The sequence below is a fragment of the Lepidochelys kempii genome, chromosome 6, assembly GCF_965140265.1.
Source record: "Lepidochelys kempii isolate rLepKem1 chromosome 6, rLepKem1.hap2, whole genome shotgun sequence".
In the NCBI taxonomy this organism is placed as follows: Eukaryota; Metazoa; Chordata; order Testudines; family Cheloniidae; genus Lepidochelys; species Lepidochelys kempii.
Window position 1 is genome coordinate 27,800,517 of NC_133261.1, and position 22,303 is coordinate 27,822,819.

The 22,303-nt window shown below is 45.8% G+C and overlaps 2 protein-coding genes across 3 annotated transcripts in view; one reads left to right on the forward strand and one right to left on the reverse strand.

Moving 5' to 3' along the window:
- Positions 1 to 3,539: 3,539 nt before the first annotated feature.
- TSSC4 (tumor suppressing subtransferable candidate 4) lies at positions 3,540 to 13,249 on the forward strand. Of its 2 annotated transcripts, XM_073347281.1 has the most exons (4): positions 3,540 to 3,669; positions 4,386 to 4,515; positions 10,372 to 10,444; positions 11,090 to 13,249. In XM_073347281.1, the coding sequence occupies exon 4, from the start codon at positions 11,175 to 11,177 to the stop codon at positions 12,219 to 12,221; it is 1,047 nt and encodes a 348-aa protein (XP_073203382.1). In that variant the 5' UTR covers positions 3,540 to 3,669; positions 4,386 to 4,515; positions 10,372 to 10,444; positions 11,090 to 11,174; the 3' UTR covers positions 12,222 to 13,249. The 2 variants fall into 2 exon arrangements, with proteins under 2 accessions (XP_073203382.1, XP_073203381.1); XM_073347280.1 differs by lacking the exon at positions 10,372 to 10,444.
- A 1,625-nt stretch (positions 13,250 to 14,874) lies between these two features.
- Positions 14,875 to 22,303, reverse strand: part of TRPM5 (transient receptor potential cation channel subfamily M member 5) — a 78,312-nt gene continuing 70,883 nt past the window's right edge. Inside the window, exons 24-26 of the mRNA XM_073350321.1 lie at positions 19,443 to 19,515; positions 17,863 to 17,953; positions 14,875 to 16,545 (exon numbers count right to left, since the gene is read on the reverse strand). Coding sequence (XP_073206422.1) covers positions 16,442 to 16,545; positions 17,863 to 17,953; positions 19,443 to 19,515 — 268 coding nt within the window. The 3' untranslated portion in view covers positions 14,875 to 16,441. The remainder of the gene's footprint in view (positions 16,546 to 17,862; positions 17,954 to 19,442; positions 19,516 to 22,303) is intronic.

Genomic DNA, 22,303 nt, shown 5'->3' on the forward strand with positions numbered 1-22,303 from the left:
TTTTAGCTGATTTGGCTCCTCTCTTCACATCTAGCCACTTTGGAAATAGGGTATTTTCCAAAGCTGGAACAGTTGTTCTGAGTTGTCCTCCCCTCAGGTGTTGTGCTAGACTATATCCAGTAGCTGTTATTCTTATTGATCTGTAACTCAGAAGAGCAAGGAAAGGATTTTCTTGGTTGTCTGTACAGTTCTCAATTTGTGTGTGTGTAATATGGGCTGCAAGTAATATGATCAAAACTATATTTTGTTCAAAATTACAAATTCTGCTACAGTGAATTGTGGTCTGTTGTCCATCATTAGTTATTCTGGAATACCAAAATGAGCAAGAATGCTTTTCAGTTTCTCAACAATACTGCAACATGTTATGTCTTTCAAGTACATTATTTCTATATACCTGGAAAAATAATCCACAATGACCAGGTAATGATGTCCTCTGAATTTACATAAATCTGCAGCTACTCTCTTCCAAGGTCTGTCTGGTAAAGGTGTTTGTACACTGCATGATTCAGCATTGTCTCTTAAATTGATTTGTACTATTGTTGTTCTACAAACTACTGTACTGTTTCTCAATAGGCCCATCATGGCTGCCATACTACAGCTGAGAAGGTTGTTCGTCTTTGATCCTTGGATCACGTGCACTCAATGCATAGCTTTTGTCTTTGTAAGTTGTTTCTGTGGTCAACTGGCCCATGCAGTTCTGAATACCTGCAGGGCGAGCTAGAGCTGTAAGGTGACTTCATCTCTGGGAGGGGTTGGAGGTGATTGTTAGTCCCTGCTGTGATGACTGTGATGTCAGCTCCTGAGCCAATTTTAAAGTTAATAGTCTTGCCATGAATATTCAGTTTCACTCTCCAGGCAGGCTCTGGCATCACAAGTGATAGATCCCAGAAACAATGGCTTTTGATTGTAATATGCACAAATTTCCTGACTGCTTTGATGTGACACAGATGCAAAATGTCCATATCTCATGCATTTATTACACCATGTGCCTTTAGCTGGACATGCATCATCTCTTGGGACATGACTTTTTCCACACCTCATGCATGCTAACTGGAATTTCCCTGTAAGGGGGCAGGACTCACCACCGCAGCGCCTCTTGCTGGCCGTCCTGGGAATTAGCCCTCGTTTCACCAAAGCACCCTCATCTAGCAGTGTCTGGCCCGTCGTCAATCTCGCCTCCACCTCTAGGATCCACGTTGTTCCCTGGACTGCAGCAGCCTCTTCTGGACACAGCTGTGCCTCATTCAGTTCTCTCCCCCATTCCGGGGGAACCCGACAGATCTCAGTCCAGCCATTTGCCTTGGTGGCAAACTGCGGTCTCTGGTCTAGCCACTCCCCTCTGTGGCAAACTGCAGTCTATGCTCTGGCCACTCCCTTAGGTGGCAAGTGGCAGGGGGTGCAAAGAGGGGACTCAGGCCCACCCACTACTCTGGGTCCCAGCCCAGGGACCCTATAGCCGGCAGCCACATATGCCCCTCCTCCTACACCAGTTTCTTTGTGGAGTTTGTTTGCAATGTGAAATCTTGAGTGGCATGCTCATGAAATCCTGCAACCATTTTTCCTTTTTCTTTCTATCTGCAGCCTTTGTTGCTGTTTCACTTCTGTTCTGTTCTTAGTTTACTCCTGACACCATATCCAGATATGTTTCAGAGTAGCAGCTGTGTTGGTCTGTATCCGCAAAAAGAAAAGGAGTACTTGTGGCACCTTAGAGACTAACCAATTTATTTGAGCATAAGCTTTCGTGAGCTACAGCTCACTTCATCGGATGCTTTCAGTGGAAAATACAGTGGGGAGATTTATATGCACAGAGAACATGAAACAATGGGTGTTACCATACACACTGTAATGAGAGTGATCAGGTAAGGTGAGCTATTACCAGCAGGAGAGCGGGGGGGGGGGGAACTTTTGTAGTCCCGATGTGGACTCAGAGCTTGCTTATACACACCAGATGTGTTCATCATAAGATCCTGTAATGCTCAATTTAGTTTAAAGAAGGTATTTACACATACTGCCCCTCATGACTGAATAATATAATACAGTTTAACATTCCATTACACCCACATGGTTCAAGCATGTCTTTACGCAGCCAAGCAGTGCCTCACTGTCCACACAGCTATTCATACCCGTACTAAGGGGGTATGTAGTGCATGTACGCTACACACTTCTGTAAGGAGTGTGCAGTGTAGCCATACCCTCAGTCAAAATAAAGGCCCTATTCCCTTACAGCCTCGTCCTACTGAATGACTTCCATTGACTTCAACTGGCTTTGAATCAAGCTCATAGAGCAGGGGTAGTCAATTATTTTTTTTAAGGTCCAAATTTCTTTGTTAAGGTATAGTCAAGATCCAGACTCCAGAGAAAATATATATATATATAAAAAAACTAGTAACAATAATGATAATAATAAGTAAAGAAAAATATTTCAGGGTCTGTTCAAAAATATGTGGCTGTTCAGATTTGGCATGCGGTCCGCCTATTAACTACCCCTGTCATAGAGTGATGTTAAACATCAGACCTAAAGGCCTTTTTGCGTGTCCTGCTAAGCAAAAGCAAAGCTACTGTGTGAGACTAGAGCTCCATTCTAAATGTTCCCATTGGGCTCACTCAAAATTGCTCTGAGGCAGAAATTACGGACTTGTGATTTGGAATTGTGATTTTTTCCCCCTTACCAGCCCTACTATGAATTATTGCTCACTTCACAAGGGTGGCATTGCAAACATTAGTTAGTTTGTAAACGGTTCTTTGGATGAAAGAAGCACTAGAAATGAATATTTATTTTAGATAATAAGCTCTGGAATAGATTCTGGGTTATCTGTGTTCTGGTCCCAGTGTTACTACCAAACTTCGGAGTGATCTTCACCTCCCTGTGCCTCAGTTTTCTCATCCGTAAACTGGGGCTAGTTGGTACCAACCACCCATGTAAGAGCTTTGAGATCTGTGGATGAAAAATGCTCTGTATGTGCTCAATAGGATGGAGGCTCAGATAGCAGACTGCTGGGTGTAGGCCTAAGAGCAGACTAGAAGGGGCCCCACCCTCAGGCTGGGCCTCTGGTTGCTACTCTAATAGAGGTGGTAAGTGACTACAGTGGTTGGGCACCTTGCACTTTGCCCTGTAGCTGTGCAGGCCGCGCTCGCTGCAGGATCACTGTGGGGAGCAGCAATGGGCACCTTGCATTCACCGTACCCCAGCCGGTTCCTCGGGCCCTGTAACACGGGGCGGTGCAGTACCAGTGCCGGCCAGCAGGAGGCAGTGTGCCAGCCGGCGCCCGCTCTCCCAGGCCTGGGGGTGGAGCCTTATGCCCTGATCAGCCCCAGCCCGTCGCTAACGCCCGCCCTGCCCCCTCCCGCCGCTCCGGCCTGGCCTGGCCTCTCAAGCTGGCCCCAGCCCGGCGCACTGGGGACTACAACTCCCAGGGGGCAAAGCGGGTGGGTGTTTCTTCCCCCCCCCTCCCGCTTTGCCTCACGGGAATAGCAGCTCCAAGGGCTGTGAGCGGTCGCTCAGGAGTGGCTCAGCGGGCGGTGGGGACTCGGCTTCCCAGCGTGCTCCGCGCGGGCCGCCGTGGTGGAACCGTTCCCTTCCTGTGCGCGCGCCGCGCTGCGGGGAGCGGCCGGATGTACCCGCCTGGTCCGCGCGCTGCGAGGAGGAGCGGTGGGGCCGCGCTCCGTGAGGTACGGGCCGCGCTTCCTCCCGCCGTGCCCGCGGCGGGCTCGGCCTCGGGCTTGGGCTTGGGCCGGTCGGTTCCCTCGTCGGCCGGGGGCTGCCCGTCCGCCCCGGGGAATTGCCCCCTGGCGCCCCGGAGTCACGGCCCCCCTGAACCGAGCCCCGGCCCCTCGCTGGGATCACAGCCTCACCTCCCCCGGGGTCATACGTCCCCGAGCTCCGCCCCCATCCCAGTGTCGCAGCCCCAGCGTCCCAGGCCCAGAGCCTCCTTCCCGCTCCACCGTCTCAGCCCTGCCTGTGGGTCGCAGCCCCCCCTCTCCTGCGTCGCAGCCCCTCCCCAGTGCCTCCCCCCATTAAAACCTTGCTGGGGCGGGGCGGGGTGTCACAGCCCCTCCCCAGTATCATAGCCCTGCCTGGGTGTGTGGGGGGGTCACAGCCCCCTGACCCTCCTTACCATAGCCCTGCCTGGGGGCCACAGCCCCGCTCTGTGTTGTGGGATCACTGCCTTGCCCTGGGGAGCTGTGAGCTCAGCACATGGCATGCAGTGAAGCTGTCGGACACGGCTGTCTGTCTAAAATACTGACGTGACCCCTTAGTGCTAAGGTATCTGAGATCCATCACCGACAGCTGTCCCCTCTAAAGCCTGGCCCTGGAGGCGTGGGTGTGGGAACAGCTGACCTGCTGCAGCTGTCTGGGGTGACTGTGATCTCTATCTCCATCACAGGCAGCAGGAGGAGGAGGAGGAGAGCCTGACTAACTGAGAGCAGCATGGAAGATTGTCCTGGGGACCTGTCCATTCAGAGAGATGCCATCCTGTCTGAGTTGTACCATATTCAGATCACCACCAAGAAACTGTGAGTCTCCTTGAGATGTAGGGGTCCCTGCTCTTGGCCTTTGTTGTCAAGGTGAAAGAGGTTTTTCAAAGCTTGGGAACTTTTCCTTTCTGTCTTTCTGCCAGTCCCAGCTGTGGTGAACTGCCAATTTGAAAGCACACCTTATGCAGGTACATTTGCTCCTTTCTCCTTCATTTAGTTTGGAGGATTGCAGGTCTGCAAAAGCTATTGAACCATATGCTATGATTGTAAAGTGTCATAGGGCCAGAATTTCAAGTGCTCATCTTTCACTTCACCCAACTAAAGGCCATATTTTCAAATGTGCCCATTGTGACATATGTCCAGGTTTTAATTCTGGGGCTGTTCTGTGCCAAACAATTAAAAATGCTGCACACAAAATTCTGCAGATTTTGTCAAAATAACATTACATAATCACACCAGTTTCAGGGTATGTCTAGACTACGGAATAAGGTCGAATTTATAGAAGTCGGTTTTTTAGAAATCAGTTTTATATATTCGAGTGTGTGTGTGTCCACAGAAAATGCTCTAAGTGCATTAACTCGGCGGAGTGCTTCCACAGTACCGAGGCTAGAGTCGACTTCCGGAGCGTTGCACTGTGGGTAGCTATCCCACAGTTCCCGCAGTCACCGCCGCCCATTGGAATTCTGGGTTGAGATCCCAATGCCTGATGGGGCTAAAACATTGTCACGGGTGGTTCTGGGTATATATCGTCAGGCCCCCATTCTCTCCCTCCGTGCAAGCAAGGGCAGACAATTGTTTCGCACCTTTTTTCCTGAGTTCCCTGTGCAGACGCCATACCACGGCAAGCATGGAGCCCGTTCAGGTAACCGTCACTGTATGTCTCCTGGGTGCTGGCAGACGCGGTACTGCATTGCTACACAGTAGCAGCAACCCCTTGCCTTGTGGCAGCAGACGGCACAGTTCGACTGGTAGCCGTCATCGTCATGTCCGAGGTGCTCCTGGCCACGTCGGCCACGAGCGCCTGGGCAGACATGGGCGCAGGGACTAAGTTTGGAGTGACTTGACCAGGTCATTCTCTTTAGTCCTGCAGTCAGTCCTATTGAACCGTCTTATGGTGAGCAGCCATGAGATGTGGATGGCATGCAGTCCTTCTGCACCGTCTGCTGCCAGCCAAAGATGTAAAAGATAGATGGAGTGGATCAAAACAAGAAATAGACCAGATTTGTTTTGTACTCATTTGCCTCCTCCCCCGTCTAGGGGACTCATTCCTCTAGGTCACACTGCAGTCACTCACAGGGAAGATGCAGCGAGGTAAATCTAGCCATGTATCAATCAGAGGCCAGACTAACCTCCTTGTTCCAATAAGAACAATAACTTAGGTGCACCATTTCTTATTGGAACCCTCCGTGAAGTCCTGCCTGAAATACTCCTTGATGTAAAGCCACCCCCTTTGTTGATCTTAGCCCCCTGAAGCCAACCCTGTAAGCCATGTCTTCAGTCGCCCCTCCCTCTGTCAGAACAACAGCAGACAATCGTTCCGCGCCTTTTTTCTGAGCGGACGCCATACCAAGGCAAGCATGGAGGCCGCTCAGCTCACTTTAGCAATTAGGAGCACATTAAACACCACACGCATTATCCAGCAGTATATGCAGCACCAGAACCTGGCAAAGCGATACCGGGCGAGGAGGCGACATCAGCGCGGTCACGTGAGTGATCAGGACATGGACACAGATTTCTCTGAAAGCATGGGCCCTGCCAATGTATGCATCATGGTGCTAATGGGGCAGGTTCATGCTGTGGAACGCCGATTCTGTGCTCGGGAAACAAGCACAGACTGGTGGGACCACATAGTGTTGCAGGTCTGGGACGATTCCCAGTGGCTGCGAAACTTTCGCATGCGTAAGGGCACTTTCATGGAACTTTGTGACTTGCTTTCCCCTGCCCTGAAGCGCATGAATACCAAGATGAGAGCAGCCTTCACAGTTCAGAAGCGAGTGGCGATAGCCCTGTGGAAGTTTGCAACGCCAGACAGCTACCGGTCAGTTGGGAATCAATTTGGAGTGGGCAAATCTACTGTGGGGGCTGCTGTGATGCAAGTAGCCCACGCAATCAAAGATCTGCTGATATCAAGGGTAGTGACCCTGGGAAATGTGCAGGTCATAGTGGATGGCTTTGCTGCAATGGGATTCCCTAACTGTGGTGGGGCCATAGACGGAACCCATATCCCTATCTTGGCACCGGAGCACCAAGCCGGCGAGTACATAAACCGCAAGGGGTACTTTTCAGTAGTGCTGCAAGCTCTGGTGGATCACAAGGGACGTTTCACCAACATCAATGTGGGATGGCCGGGAAAGGTACATGACGCTCGCATCTTCAGGAACTCTGGTCTGTTTCAAAAGCTGCAGGAAGGGACTTTATTCCCAGACCAGAAAATAACTGTTGGGGATGTTGAAATGCCTATATGTATCCTTGGGGACCCAGCCTACCCCTTAATGCCATGGCTCATGAAGCCGTACACAGCCAGCCTGGACAGTAGTCAGGAGCTGTTCAACTACAGGCTGAGCAAGTGCAGAATGGTGATAGAATGTGCATTTGGACGTTTAAAGGCACGCTGGCGCAGTTTACTGACTCGCTTAGACCTCAGCGAAACCAATATTCCCACTGTTATTACTGCTTGCTGTGTGCTGCACAATATCTGTGAGAGTAAGGGGGAGACATTTATGGCAGGGTGGGAGGTTGAGGCAAATCGCCTGGCTGCTGGTTACGTGCAGCCAGACACCAGGGCGGTTAGAAGAGCACAGGAGGGCGCGGTACGCATCAGAGAAGCTTTGAAAACCAGTTTCATGACTGGCCAGGCTACGGTGTGAAAGTTCTTTGTTTCTCCTTGATGAAACCCCCCGCCCCTTCGTTCACTCTACTTCCCTGTAAGCTAACCACCCTCCCCTCCTCCCTTCGATCACCTCTTGCAGAGGCAATAAAGTCATTGTTGCTTCACATTCATGCATTCTTTATTTATTCATCACACAAATAGGGGGATGACTACCAAGATATCCCAGGAGGGGACTGGTGGAGGAGGGAAGGAAAATGCCACACAGCACTTTAAAAGTTTACAACTTTACAAAAGTTTACAAACAGCCCAGCAGGAACGGGCTCCTCTGAGTGTCCCCTGAAGAAAAGCACTCTATTTCAACCAGGTGACCATGAATTATATCTCACTCTCCTGAGGATAACACAGAGAGATAAAGAACGGATGTTGTTTGAACGCCAGCAAACATACACTGCAATGCTTTGTTGTACAATGATTCCCGAGTACGTGCTACTGGCCTGGAGTGGTAAAGTGTCCTACCATGAAGGACGCAATAAGGCTGCCCTCCCCAGAAACCTTTTGTAAAGGCTTTGGGAGTACATCCAGGAGAGCCGCGAATGCCAGGGCAAAGTAATCCTTTCACATGCTTACTTTTAAACCATGTATAGTATTTTAAAAGGTACACTCACCGGAGGTCCCTTCTCCGCCTGCCGGGTCCAGGAAGCAGCCTTGGGTGGGTTCAGGGGGTACTGGCTCCAGGTCCAGGGTGAGAAACAGTTCCTGGCTGTCGGGAAAACCGGTTTCTCCGCTTGCTTGCTGTGAGCTATCTACAACCTCATCATCATCATCTTCTTCGTCCCCAAAACCTGCTTCCGTGTTGCCTCCATCTCCATTGAAGGAGTCAGACAACACGGCTGGGGTAGTGGTGGCTGAACCCCCTAAAATGGCATGCAGCTCATCATAGAAGCGGCATGTTTGGGGCTCTGACCTGGAGCGGCCGTTCGCCTCTCTGATTTTCTGGTAGGCTTGCCTCAGCTCCTTCAGTTTCACGCGGCACTGTTTCGGGTCCCTGTTATGGCCTCTGTCCTTCATGCCCTGGGAGATTTTGACAAAGGTTTTGGCATTTTGAAAACTGGAACGGAGTTTTGATAGCATGGATTCCTCTCCCCAAACAGCGATCAGATTCCGTTCCTCCCGTTCGGTCCATGCTGGAGCTCTTTTGCGATTCTGGGACTCCATGATGGTCACCTCTGCTGATGAGCTCTGCATGGTCACCTGCAGCTTGCCACGCTGGCCAAACAGGAAATGAGATTCAAAAGTTCACGGTTCTTTTCCTGTCTACCTGCCCAGTGCATCTGAGTTGAGAGCGCTGTCCAGAGCGGTCACAATGGAGCACTCTGGGATAGCTCCCAGAGGCCAATACTGTCAAATTGTGTCCACAGTACCCCAAATTCGAGCCGTAAAGGCCAATTTAAGCGCTAATCCACTTGTCAGGGATGGAGTAAGGAAATCAATTTTAAGAGCCCTTTAAGTCGAAGAAAAGGGCTTCATCGTGTGGACGGGTGCAGGTTTACATCGATTTAACGCTGCTAAATTCGACCTAAAGTCCTAGTGTAGACCAGGGCTCAGTTATTTTGGTAATTGATTTCAAAATATCTGTCAGCAAGTATGTCTAACAATACAGACACAAAATTTCCCCCAGGAGTAGAGAGTTAAAGAAACCCCTAATACAACCCAGTTCCTGTTTCTCTGCCGCTCCCCCCCCACCTCCCTCAGCCCAGCCCTGGGCGCCCCCCAACCAATACACCTTTCCCCCTCCCACCCAGCCCAGCTGTGGCCCCTCCCCTCCTGAAAACCCAGGGGTCCAGCGGGAGAAACAGCCTGATGCTCAGTCCCAGGCTTTCACAGAGTTTTCTGCGTGCTGCCCTCTCCTTCCCTCTGGGCATGCTGGGACTGCAGCTGCCAGGAACCCTCTAGCTCCCTCTCCCTCCTCTCAGCTGTATAATCAGTGTGTGAGCTGGGCTTTGCCAGGTCCAGGACCCTACTGGCAGCTAGCAGCACTGGAGCCCATTTTGTGGGGGAATGGAAATTCTGTGCGCACAACGTTAATTTCTGCAAAATTCTGCATTGCACAGTGGTGCAGAATTTCCTCAAGCATAGGCATCGACTTTGTGGGTGCTTCGGGGCCCCGAGGATCAGTGCCTCCCCCTCGTGCTTCCTCCTCCTGCCTGCCGTGAAACAGCTGTCTTGCGGTGTGGAGGAGGCTGGGAGGGAGGGGGAGGAGCGAGCACACGGCACACTTGGGGATGGGGGGAACTGAGTGGGGCGGGAAGAGGTGGGGCGGTGGTGGAGCAGGGGAGGGACGAGGTGGTGGGGGAGTGGGGCCTTGGGGGAAGGGGTGGAGTGGGGCAGGGCCTGGGACAATTCTGGGGGGTCGAGCACCCCCTGGCACTTCGGAAAGTTGGCGCCTGTGTCCCCAGGAGTAAGATTTTTAAAGGAGTTCAGGACCCAATGTAAAAAATCTTGTTCTCTTATTTTGGTGCCTAGCTGGTTACAGGTTTTCAAAATTTGGCCCCGACTGTGAGTGCTCAGCTCTTTTGAAATCTGGCCATAGTTTTCTCCCTCTCTGTCCTGCAAATTTTACCACCATGGGTGTAGTGTGCAATGCTGTTCATGATTACTATTATTTATCAGTTATTCTTGTTGACCACACTGATTTTGACACTCCTCTGCTAAAATTCTCTTTTCATTTTGTCAAATTCAGTTCTCGATGGGGTATTTTGTAGCCACTGGAAACTAAAGAGAAAATTTTTAAAACATCTGTTGTTTTTCTTTCCCATTGAACTCAGGCTGGGACCATGAATTTTGGCATTATGTCCTGAGTGGCTTCATTGGTGTGTGTTTCAGTGGAAAGTACAGAGTTTTTTCCAACCTAAATCCCAGAAATGTCTGCAGAGTTTTTATTAGCACAGGCTCGTGTCAAAAAGTAAGAATCAGTGCCACAGTTGGAGATGACTGAGAAATGTGCTAACAGTTCCTTTTAAAATACCTTTTTTTGCTACCTTGTGATGTAGATATTTGTTTTCTAGGGTGCAGGAGCTGAGATCCTTGGTGGCTTTAACTGACCCAGAGGAAGGGAAATTGTTTCAGTCTCAAGAGACAGTGAGTGACTAGCACACTTTCCATGCCTATTTACAGTCTTTATTGAAAACCTATATTTATATAGTTTAGGCTCATATTTTTTCTACCTTAACATTTTACAGTGTATTCGTGTATTTATATATTAGGGGGGAAAACCGTGAATTGTTAATTAAAACTGGTGTACTGGTAATAGCAAAAACCTATTTTAACTAGTCCTGTATTCAGAAATAAGCCCTGTATATGTGCATTAATTGCTCACATTCATTCACAAAAGAATGATTTTATTTCAAACAAAAATTTATCAAGTGACAGAATGAGGTACATGTACCTGAGATTTGTAGTAATATGACTTGACACAGTGCATAATGTCAGTCATGTACAACATCAGTTGAAATAGGGACAATCACAGTTTGTTTTTTTTTAAATAGCACAGTGGATGCTGCAACCCCTTCCTCAGTGACCCCTGAGAATGTTGAGCTCAGAATATAGTAGGGGTCGTCTCCTCACACTAGCTCTTTTCTGTTTCATTTGCAGAACTTCCTAAGTCACACAGTTTTCCATGGCCTTGAATTGCTGTGATGTGAACAGATGAGTCTCTCAGGACATCCTGTTCTGATGTGATTCTCATTTCACAGATGAATTTATTTTTGTTCTTTCTCATTCCAGGCTTTAAAGTCACTGGATATTTGGAAGACCTTATTTGCTGTAGCTGGGCCTAAGCCAGAGAGCACAGTTGAGTAACAGCCCAAAGATGGGAGATGAAGGTGCTGGTGAGCCCTTTATGGGTATAGTGGCTGGCCAGGCCAAAGACTATGAGGGCACCCTACCTTCTGACACAGTTTCGCTCAGTGATTCAGACTCTGAAGACTTTGGCTTAGTGGATGAAGCAGAAGTTGATACGATTTCTCCAGAGGAACCACCGTCTTTGGATGACATAGGTTATGGATCAGATGAGATCCCTGATTCTTCAAACAACAACCTTAAGTCTCCTGTCCAGCCATTCCATCTGAAAGGCATGAGCTCTACCTTCTCGCTGCGGAGCCAGAGCATATTTGACGGCCTGGAAGGGGCAGCCAAATTAGCGGTACCTTCTATGGCTGAAGATAACATTATTGATGGGAGGTTTAAGCGCCCTCTGCCCCCACCCACTCCTTTAAGCAAGATGGCTGCAGAAAGCCTTGGAAGGCAAAGCAAGCCACCCCCAGCTCCCAAAAGCTCTCCAGGAGTCCCGGACTACGTGGCACACCCAGAACGCTGGACAAAGTACAGTCTGGAGGGAGTTTCAGAGTCTAGTGATAAGACCAACAGGATGGCTGCCATGGAGTTCCTAGAGGGCTTGAAGAAGAAAGGAGGAGAACAAAGCTCAGCTACCCAAGACAGCTACACCCCATATTTCAACCAGGACCCCTCCAGCCATGGTGCTGGAAGGATAATATTTACCAAACCCACAAAGATAGGCATGCGTAGTTTGGAAAGGAAAAGACCAGCAGAGGAGGATGGTAAGAAGCTCATGAACACAAAGCAAGGTCTGAATGAGAAATCTCCCAAGAAGGGCAATGACTTGAGTGAAGAGGATGAAGTTGAGCTGGGCCATTTAGACACTGAAGGGAAGAAGACGGTGGAGGAAGAGGAGTGGCTGAAGTTGGAGGACCTGGGTACAAAAAGAGAACTTGGCACAGGTTCCACTCACACAGGTGAAGATGCTTTGGTGGAAACCGTAGGGTTTCACGGTAGTAAGAAAAGGAGTAGGAAGCATTTCCGTCTCAAAGCAGACGATGAAGAGGCTGAGGAGTCTTAAGAGAGAAACTAATTATACCCATCCAGAGGCTTCAGTGTTATTCCAGAAGGCTACCTTTGTTTGCTCTCTCTCAGCTCAGATCTCACTAGCCAGGCAGGTGGCAGGTTTTTTGTCTAGCACTCAGTTTTGTGGTCTCCAAATATACTCTTTTTAGTACGTTTGTCAGAAATTAAAGTACAAAAACCCTATACCTGCAGGGAACAGTGTTGACACAGCACCTGGGGGGGTAGGGAGTGGGGTTTGTTTTCTTGAGCAAGCCCCTCTGACTGACGCTGGCACAGCATCAAGGCCTTGACCACAGAGAATCCTAACACAAGTACTTCAGCAGGGAGAATGAGGGATCCAGGAGGACTCCCTGCCTGTCCCTACTCTTCCACCCTCTTAAAAAAATTAGAACCCCCTGGCCAGTGCTGTAGAAGTCTGGAATCAAAAGGGATCAGGATTGAAGAGGAGCATAGAAGGTAGAGTTTTAAAGTATTAAAAACCAAACCCAGTAGGATTAAGTCAATATCCTGATTCCCCTTAATGTGTATGTCCCTAATTGGGAACAGGTGGGACAAGGATTGAGCCATGCTTCCCGCACTGCCACTGAAAATAGAAACATAGTAAGTGACTGGCCATGAGCTGAGAGGGCACAATCAGGAGTGGCCCATTAAATGGGTTTTAAGGTAGTCTGAGTATTTTCCCTTGGTTACTTTCTAATATATCTTATTTGGTAAAAGTTTAAAAGAAACTTGAGGCCTGTTGAGACAAAACATATTTGGAAACATTTAGCAAAGACCTGCGTGAGAGCCTCAGCCGCTTCTCAGCATGCTGTGCGTGCAACTGAAATGTATGTGACAGCCGACTGATTGGTCAAGCAGCCACAAGCTTCCCCCTGTGTGCGTGTGATGTGCTGTGCTGATGTCTCACCTCCATAAGATGCAGTGCTTCCATTTTGACTCTTAAGTAGACTAATTGGAAGGGAAGGACTTGTACTAAGAGATTCTCTTTATACTTTGGATGTCAATAAAAACATTTAGTTGTAATTTGGTTTCTGGGTCTGTTTTCCACCTGTAAGTATATTAGCATCAAATAACTATGAATATTAGCAGAGAAGTATAGACATGGTTTCATTTGGCAAGGTGGGATTTCAGGTAAGAATCTGAGAGGATTTTACTCTAAATATGTAGAGAGAGGCTTTTTCCCCTCTCTTGGTCTTACCACTTTTTTTTTTTGTAACACTGGAATAGTTTACAAGTGCAAATGGAATCATTAACAGAATTACAATGAATGTTGAACTTTTACATAGCACTTTGCAAACATTCTTGTGAGGCAGGTTAGTAAGTACTGACATTGCGTTTGGTTAGATGAAGGAAAACTGAGGTTGAAAGGTTATGTTCTTGGAATGGATATTCATACTATGTTTCTTAGCGACTGGTCCATGGACTAGCACCAGTCCCTGAGATCTCCCTGACAGGAAGGCAGCAAGCCAGTCTCTGGTATCAAAAAGACTGAGAAACACTGCTATAAAAGACAGCATATTGCTTAGGCCTTTTGGCTTGATTTATCATGGCCAGTGTTCTAGATTAACAATTTAATAATATACAATTAATCAGCCAAATTGTAATATTTGTAACTGGACAGTAAAAGGCCATCTCTTCTTTCCTTGGAATGTGCAACTTCACTAAATTCATTCATTGTAGCTAGAGATCCATTGCTTAAACCCTCATGCAAACTTGGGAACATTACTGATAGGGTGCTTGAAATCTCTAGAGAGAAAATTATTGGCTGCAGGACAGGAACTATGGCTGCTTTTTTGCTTGTGCAGTCCAGAGCACCTGGTGGTTGCTTCCAGAAACCTATAATGTACAATGGGTAGAGGATGGGGCAATAGTGCCAGTCTTGTGAAACCGACCTTGTCCAGGACAGATTGGCTTGGAGTGCAACAATGAGGAACAATTTGTCTATGGATATTCATAGGACATACCTAGATACATAAATCCTGCTGGTTTGAAGGGGACATACAAAAATTCAGATGAGGTATAACTTCCAGAGTTGTCATCATATATTTTGCTTTCAAATAAGGATCTGAATTCACTGATGACATCAGTAATGACAGGAAGTGTTTTGGTTTGACAAACTGACTACTTCCTAAACACACAATGGCCCTAAAGCAGTAGCCATTGGTTCCACCTCTCTGTCCCTAAAGGCGAATGAACTTGTAGCATGGATGCCAAAACTACTCCCCTGTGTAGGCCACAGTGATATGGCACAGCTGACTTGAAAATAAAATGAGCAAATTCCTATAGTAGGAGGAAGTCCTCAACAGCTTTCTTTCCATTAACAAGAACCTCTTGCTTCTGAGCATAAAAGGCATTATGACCCGATCTTCCTTTTTTGTGGGTGGGTGTGGTGATGGTGGTTTTCTGAGATCAATAAACCTGACTGGGGAGGTTTGTAACTTACCAGGATCAGTATTTATGATACATAGGAGCCTACAGGTATAATATTTTCAAGGAAATCCAATTTAATTGAGGCCTGTCCATCCAAGAAAGACAGATGTCCAGTACATTTTGCTAATAGTAGTGTTATTTCCATGAATCCAAAAGGTTGGGCACTATCTGTATAAAATTACAGGAAGAGAACCTTTTAAGTAGTAAAATTCGGTTTATTTGTGTATGCTGACTCATACAAAAGTATAACAAGGTTTCACAGCCTATACAAATAAAGTCATAATGTCAACTATACAAGTGTAATATTTGTAGCTACTGTAATGAAAAGACAAACGGTGAAATGTTCATAGGTCTAGTTTCTCGGAAAAACGATTGTGGGGTAGGATTTGATTTTTCAGAGTCAGACAAGAAGATGAGAAAAGTCAGAAGATTTCTTGGAGATAAGGGAGCAGTTCCAACTTCTGGGGCTGCGTTGGGAGAGTTTCTGTTGCCTACTACTAAAGCAACACAGACAGCAGGCAGAAGTCTGGCACTCAGGGAGCATAGTGGATAGAATCAAGGGGGTGAGGGTAGTAGAACGATTATGTACTTTGGGTTTTGAAATGGACAGCAAGCAGTGAAGACTTGAGGACAAAAGATGTTTCAGTTTCTGCATATGAGAGAAGCTAGGATTAAGGAAAGGCCATAAAGGAGGAAATTACCGTAGTCAAGATGAGGAGGAGATGCTGGAAAGTATAACCATTTGGGGATGAGAAAAACTATATCAGTGCAAAAATCTGGCCTCTATGCTGTTGAAGTCCTGGGTTATTTCCTGATTAGCTTTTGATTAACGATCTCTAGGGAAGTAAAGAGCCCATGAAACTGAGCTTTCTTCAGCAAACAGATGAGACGACTAATTTTACTGCGGTAAGTATCACGCTCTTTGTCAGAGTAATTCCTCTGGGAAGAATACAGGGAATAATAATCAAGAAATGAAGTCCGCAGTAAAAAAAAAAAAAAGGGGGGGGGGGGATTTGAGATGGGGATGGTATCTGGAAGGGACTGGAAGGCACAGAAGTGTTTTAGAAAATGCAGTGATGGTATCAGTCTGGAGGGCATCAGAGAATGTACCGGGGGCAGTGAATATGTTTATTATCATGACTGATGAAGTAAAAGCTTGGAGGAAGTACACAGGCTACAAGAATAGGGTAGAGGAGAGAGCCTTTATATGGCTAAAACAGGAGCTGCCAGTATGGATTTGATGGGAGGATAAGAACCAGGAAACCGGAGGTGGAGGAGAAGCTAGGAAAGGAGGATGCAACAAAGAGCGCATGCAGCGCAGATGTTACAGGAGATGAAGTGGTTCTGGAGTGTAGTGTGGGCCCTGTCTGGCAACATGGCAGGCTTTTTGAGGATCCAGAGATTCATGCAGGACACGGTTGCAGGGCAAAGGAGGATGGAAGTCTGACATGGACAGAGAAGAGTTTTATATATCACAGGTGATTGCCTTTAGCAATTGATCTGCTTTTCCTTAATGTGGGTAAATAGGTTAAGAGAAATATGGTAGGCACTCTGTGCGTAAGGGCAGGGGATGAAGTGGGGGAAAAAAAATCTCACTGCCCTGTTAACTACATATATAAATACAGTGAGAAGGAAATAGAAGACCTCTGATACACAAATACATCAGTGGTGAAATCCTGGCCCCACAACTTAATGGCAGTTTTGCCACTGACTTCAGTGGGGTTGGGATTTCACCCCAGAAGTACTTCAAAATGGCAAACTAATCTGAGGAAATGAGAACTTAATTTAATTATCAATGTACATCATGTCATTTTCACACTCTTCTGTATGCTCTTTACCTTTGCTTCTTTCTGGTAGGATTGTTTGATTTGTGCTGGTATTCATAAAACCTAACAGGATTTAAAAAAAAAAAAGCATTAGTTTAAAAGTATTCTGAAAATAAGCTCTTTCAATAACTTTTGGGGTCTTTGGGGAGCTCTACAAAATGTAAGCAGTTGGTGAAAAGCTATACTAGGCTGCACCATTTTTGCATTTTCCACTTCAGACAATAAAAACCTTTGTTTTAGTTTCTGGTCAATTTCAATTTCTGATTCTCATGCAGTGATAGTACTACAATGGTTGGGTAGAAAATGCTGCAAGGGAATTCTTGAAAAAGAATGGAAATATTTTTACATAATCTAATCTTGGGGTGGGGGGGTTGGAATTTGCTATTGCTGCCACTTTTAACAACAGTCCATTATTGCAAACTCTGTTGAGAGAAATAGAGGTATATGGACTTAGACTCAACCATCTCATGACTTTGTGTCGAGTGATCTGTGCTTTACTCCAGAAGTTGAACACTGAAAACTACTTTTAATGTTTGGAGAATCTTATGCTTTACTATGCAGATATTCTTGTGTGTTCCACATTACCCCTTATATGACTGGGAAAATTTCAGTCAGTTGTGTTTATATTAGCTAGGATTGTGTAGTTTGTCATGGTAAACTTTGGGAAAAATCAGGGAGGAGAGATGGCAAAAATGTCACAAGTCATAGATAGAGGCCCAGGCCCAGACAGCCGTTAAATGAGTAATCTGTAATGTTTTGAGACCTTTCCATGTCAAGACCTTGTGGAGTTCTTAGTTACCTCCCCTGATAGTATCGATTTTATTTATTTATTTTATTTATTGACAGACAAGAAAGATTGGACGTGGAAAACATCTATTAGGTCAGACTGTCCGCAGCCACAGTGCAAGATTGTTAATGTGTATTGCCTATTTCTTAGTCTGGACAAAATTTAAATGTCTCAAACAGTGAGGCTTCCCCTTCCAGTGTTACGAGGTCAGATCCTAAATTGGTGGAAGCAGGTATAACTTCGTTGAAGTCAATGGAGCGACACTGATTTACATCCTTTGATAATCTGGACAATTACTATTCTATTACAATTATTAAACATATTATGGTAATGCCTAAGGTTCAGCCAGGTTCGGGGCCCATTGTCCTAGGTACTGGATAAACCTGTAATAAATGAAAATCCCAGCCCCAAAGAGTCCGTGTTGTAATATGTCTTGCTGTTGGGAAGCTTTTGCAGATCTGCAGTCAAAATGCTCCTTTTCATAATTTCATCCCCATTACCTCCCTACATAATTCCTCTTCGCCATTTACACCCTTTTACTGAATTGTTCACTTGCACTATTTTGCTTTGCAATTATCATTTCAAATACTCACTTGTATATTTTGGAACTGGTCTATTGCACAAGAGGTTATTTTTGCTTAAAGTATCTGCCATGGAAGAAATAACAGCTGAACAGTAGTTAACCTACAAAACAAGTAGTGATTGCTATGTTAATTCAATTTCTGTAATCCTTTCAGGTTAATTATCCTTTGCAAGTCTAAAAGGTTGAAAATCTAAGCAGTAGTTATAATTAAACTTCATAAATAGCATTCTATTAAATCAAATAGTCTGAGCCATAAATATCTACATTTCTATTCTTATATATACACAGATATCTGTAGGTGGCACAAACTTTCAACCAGAAAAACAGATGGCTGAATGTATCTAGCTTAAAATATTTGAGTGTTGCTGTTGAATTTGGCCATCTAGCTTTACATGTGGTGTCAACATTGTTTATTGAATACAAAGTATTTTTAAGGAGCAGTGAAAAATGTATTGGAAAAAAAGTTCTGCAATAAAAGTAATAAGATAAGCCACAAGGCCAAAAGTCCACTGGGGAGCTCTAGTGACATGGAAAACAATAAATGTACTACTTAGTACTTGGATAGTGCTTAACATTTTAAAGCTGTTTTACAAATGTTAATGTTTATTTAAACACCAGCTGCTTGTCATCAGAAACTTAAGATGGAATTTCCTTGTATTATTAGTGTGGCATATTTGTAGGTTAGAATATCTCTTTGAAATGTCTGCATTCAATATGCTAACAAGTCAGTGTAGATCATATCAGTGAAAATATAACTTATGTCAGCGGATGTGGGCATTTTCATAAACTATGTAGAATTTTAACATATGACACTGGCTGGCAGTTGGATTTTTTTTATATCTAAATAGTTAATTTTTATCTCTCTCAGAGCCATGATATTCAGCCTTAGGATAACACTGCAGGCATGAGCCTTTTTTTTTTTTTTTAAACCAGCTGGAAATGGCATTTATGCTTTATATACAGTAGAATTTGGATTTATCAATATGCACTTTGAGTGACCATTGAGATCCGTGGATCAAATCTTACTTTCCAAAAGCTGATGCCCATGTGTTGTCCCCTTGCTTAAACTGCTCCATAGGGTTTTTGATTGCATGGAAGTGATTTCAGTTTCCCTATTTTCAAAGACTGGAAAATAGTTTCATGGGTTTTTGAATGTCACTTGACTGCTGTTAAGAGATTTAACAGTTCAATGGAGGGCTTCAAGGGTTAGGTTTAGGCAGAAAGCTACTTGAAGAGAATTGAACCGGCATTTACCTCAAGAGAACAGTCCACTGGAGGGAGAGGTTGGTGTGGCAGGACCAGCAGAATGAGAGAGAAATGCAGTTACCCTCCCCCTTGTCTCTAACATTTGGCAGGCCAGTGAAGATTCTCTCTCTCTCTTTTTCCACAGAAATAAACAATAAGGCCACCAGGGGGCCTAATGGTGACAGAATCCTCTTTCCTTTTGTCCTTGTAATGTAAAGTGAACCAGCTAAGGCCTATATGTCAACACCACCCCCTCCTTGTAGAGAAGGTCAAGGTCCAGTCCAAACAAAAAATGAAGAGAATATTAGCAAAAGCTCAACAAAGTATATAAAAAGTGTTACTTACTTGTGATTCTAGAGATCTAAGCCGTTTCTCTTGCTCTTTCATTCCACTAAAATATTTAGACAGGTTGTCCACCCTAATACAAATAAAGCAGAGACACGTACTGAGCAAAGACATCTGCAAATTACAGCTACGTAACTCTTAACAGACATAGAGCTAGACGCACAGCCCCACTTCTGCCTGCTTTGCACTGCTGAGGTAGGACCAAGCACCCAGAAGCCTGCCCTAAAGGGTCATTTGGGGATTCCCTGTGGCATAGAGAGAGGGTATAGTGAGAATGCAGGGGGTAGGGCTGGAGTACACTGCATTCTGGCCAGTCCTCACTGGGCTAATTGCCCCTAGGGAATCATTATATACTGGCATGAGTTAAAGCAGTCGTTAGGTTACTAGGACTTGTGCCATGACCCATTCAGTTTCCAACTGCTTCAGGAATCCAGGAAGGTGTAAAGCCAGCTGTAATTCCTTATCCCTCTTTCCACAGCAGCACCCCATGTGAGTTCAGAACTTGGAAGGATTGCACCTATAATATTTTTATCACCAGCAAAGAAGTACTAGCTGTTTCTTGGAACTTTTTCGAAGTGTTCTGTTTCCAGAAACTAGTTTCATACTTCTAATTAGTAATAATAAACCGCAAAATATCCATGCTAGCTCTTCCTTCCCCCATGAAGTCCAAAAGCTTCTTCTGAGCTCACCCGAATGTATCCAAACTATTTTAGGCCTCCCCGTCTGTACCCATTTCACCCGATGGCCCTTTCCCCAGGCAGCTTCTTCCTCTCTTTCACCCTATACACACATACGCCTCAATGCAATCCCTAAAGGGTCCCCTGACTTCTAAATCCCTCTTCTGAATTCAGCTCTTTCAAATCTCTTCCTTCATTGGTGATATTCCTTGAGTATCTACGTGGGAGGGTTCTTACTGATTGCTGGGTTTGGATCTAATGTGTTCTGGCCTGGGGCTTCTGCCACTCAGGGGTCCAGAAATATGTTGCTGGTCTATGCTTCTTGGGAGGCTACGGATTTGATGAGATTTTTGGAGACAGGAGAATGGCCCTTTCAGTACAGCCAGAATTACTGCCAGCCACCAGCAAGGGTAGAAAGCTGAAAATGTGGTATTTATCTGAACCTTTACCAACTTCATAAAGTTTCTGGTTCTGTTTCAGATCAGGAGCTAAGAGGTTAAAACTGGTTCTTACTTATTCTCTCTTCCCCCCCACCCCCCAACAACCCCGACCCCACAAACCAGTAACTTTATCCCTAACTTAAACAATATTTAAAACTAACAATGTCATTATCAAAAAAAGGCTCTTTTAGGAGGCAATTAGATGCATTTTTATTGTTTGCTATAAGAGCTATTTGGCTCTGCTTGTCCATCTTGCTTATTCTCAGGGCCACAGTTCTAAAGTAAGTCTGTGATTCTTTGATGCCTCTGAAGTAAAAATAATCTAGTTGTTCTAAATTATTATGAATAAACAATCAAATCAGGCAGTTTTTTGGTATAGATTAGGTGGAGGGGAAGATATTTCCCCTGCATATTCAAGTAGGCTGTTCTAGGCTCTGGCTATGATATAAATTAGAAAGGCCAAGGCTTGTTTGGAAAGAGCACTCAAAGCAAAACCATTAGACAGCATAGCTAATTGATTTCAGTGCGGTCTGCTTATGCCAAAACTGAAGTTTGAATGAAACTTTTGCAACATGCTGGCTATCTTTCACAATAATAGTTATATGAAAGTTTCACAAGATACTGCATTTGAGTCATGTTATTAAATGCCTCCCCAAAGAAGGCTTACTCATGTTGCCTTAGGTGTTGCTTTACATGTATAGCTTACTTCTCCCTTAAAATAATGTGGTATACTTTTGGATAATAACTTAGTACTTCCCATCTTCAGAATGCTATATAAAAATTAACTCATCCTTACAATAGTCCTGTCAGATAATGTTCTCCTCCTCCTTTCATGTGGTGTAAATGGAGACTCAGCTAGGTTTAAAAAACACTATGGAACTAACATGACATTTGCTGCAATCACATTGTTCAGCCCTTGTTTGTTATACTGCTTCCCCCACCCCAGGCCTGTTTTGACTGTAAGATCTTTGGGGTAGAGGGTCTCTGTTACTCTGTTTGTACAATACCTAGTGCATTGAGGCCCCTTTCTTGACTGGTCCTTATGCACTACTGCAATAAATGTGATTAATAATTCCCTTGTGATAACAATGGGGAGCCGGTGTGAAAGTCAGGATCAGGAGTTCCTGACTTCAAGTCATATCCTCAGACCACTCGGCCACAGTGGTATTCATCAGAGGCGAGTCAAAGACCTTCACTCACAGGCAGGGACTCCGGGCGGCAGGAGCTGGTGCTCGCGCCACCCACCTGGTGTTTGGGGACTGCGGGGGGGCTGTGCTGCCCACCCTCTGGGACTGAGGCAGGCGGGCCATGCCACCCGCCCGGGGCTCCAGGGCTGGTGGAGCTCAGGCAGCCAGGGGCTGGGGAAGGGGCGGGCAAGGGCCTCTGGGCTCCGGTGGGGCCTCGGGCAAAAGGGGTGGGCTGGGTTGGGGCTAGCCTTCCTGAGTCCAGGGTTCACCTTCCCCCCAACTGTGAACATGGCCAGAATCAGAAGAACCATGGTTAAAGTATCATGTAAAAGCCTGTTCTTTTAGCATTTCCAGATTATGGATATGAGTTAACAGTGGGCCCTCATTGCCAAGAAGGCCAATGGCATATTGGGCTGTATTAGTAGGAGCATTGCCAGCAGATCGAGGGATGTGATCATTCCCCTCTATTCGGCATTGGTGAGGCCACACCTGGAATATTGCATCCAGTTTTGGTCCCCCCATTACAGAAGGGATGTGGACAAATTGGAGGGAGTCCA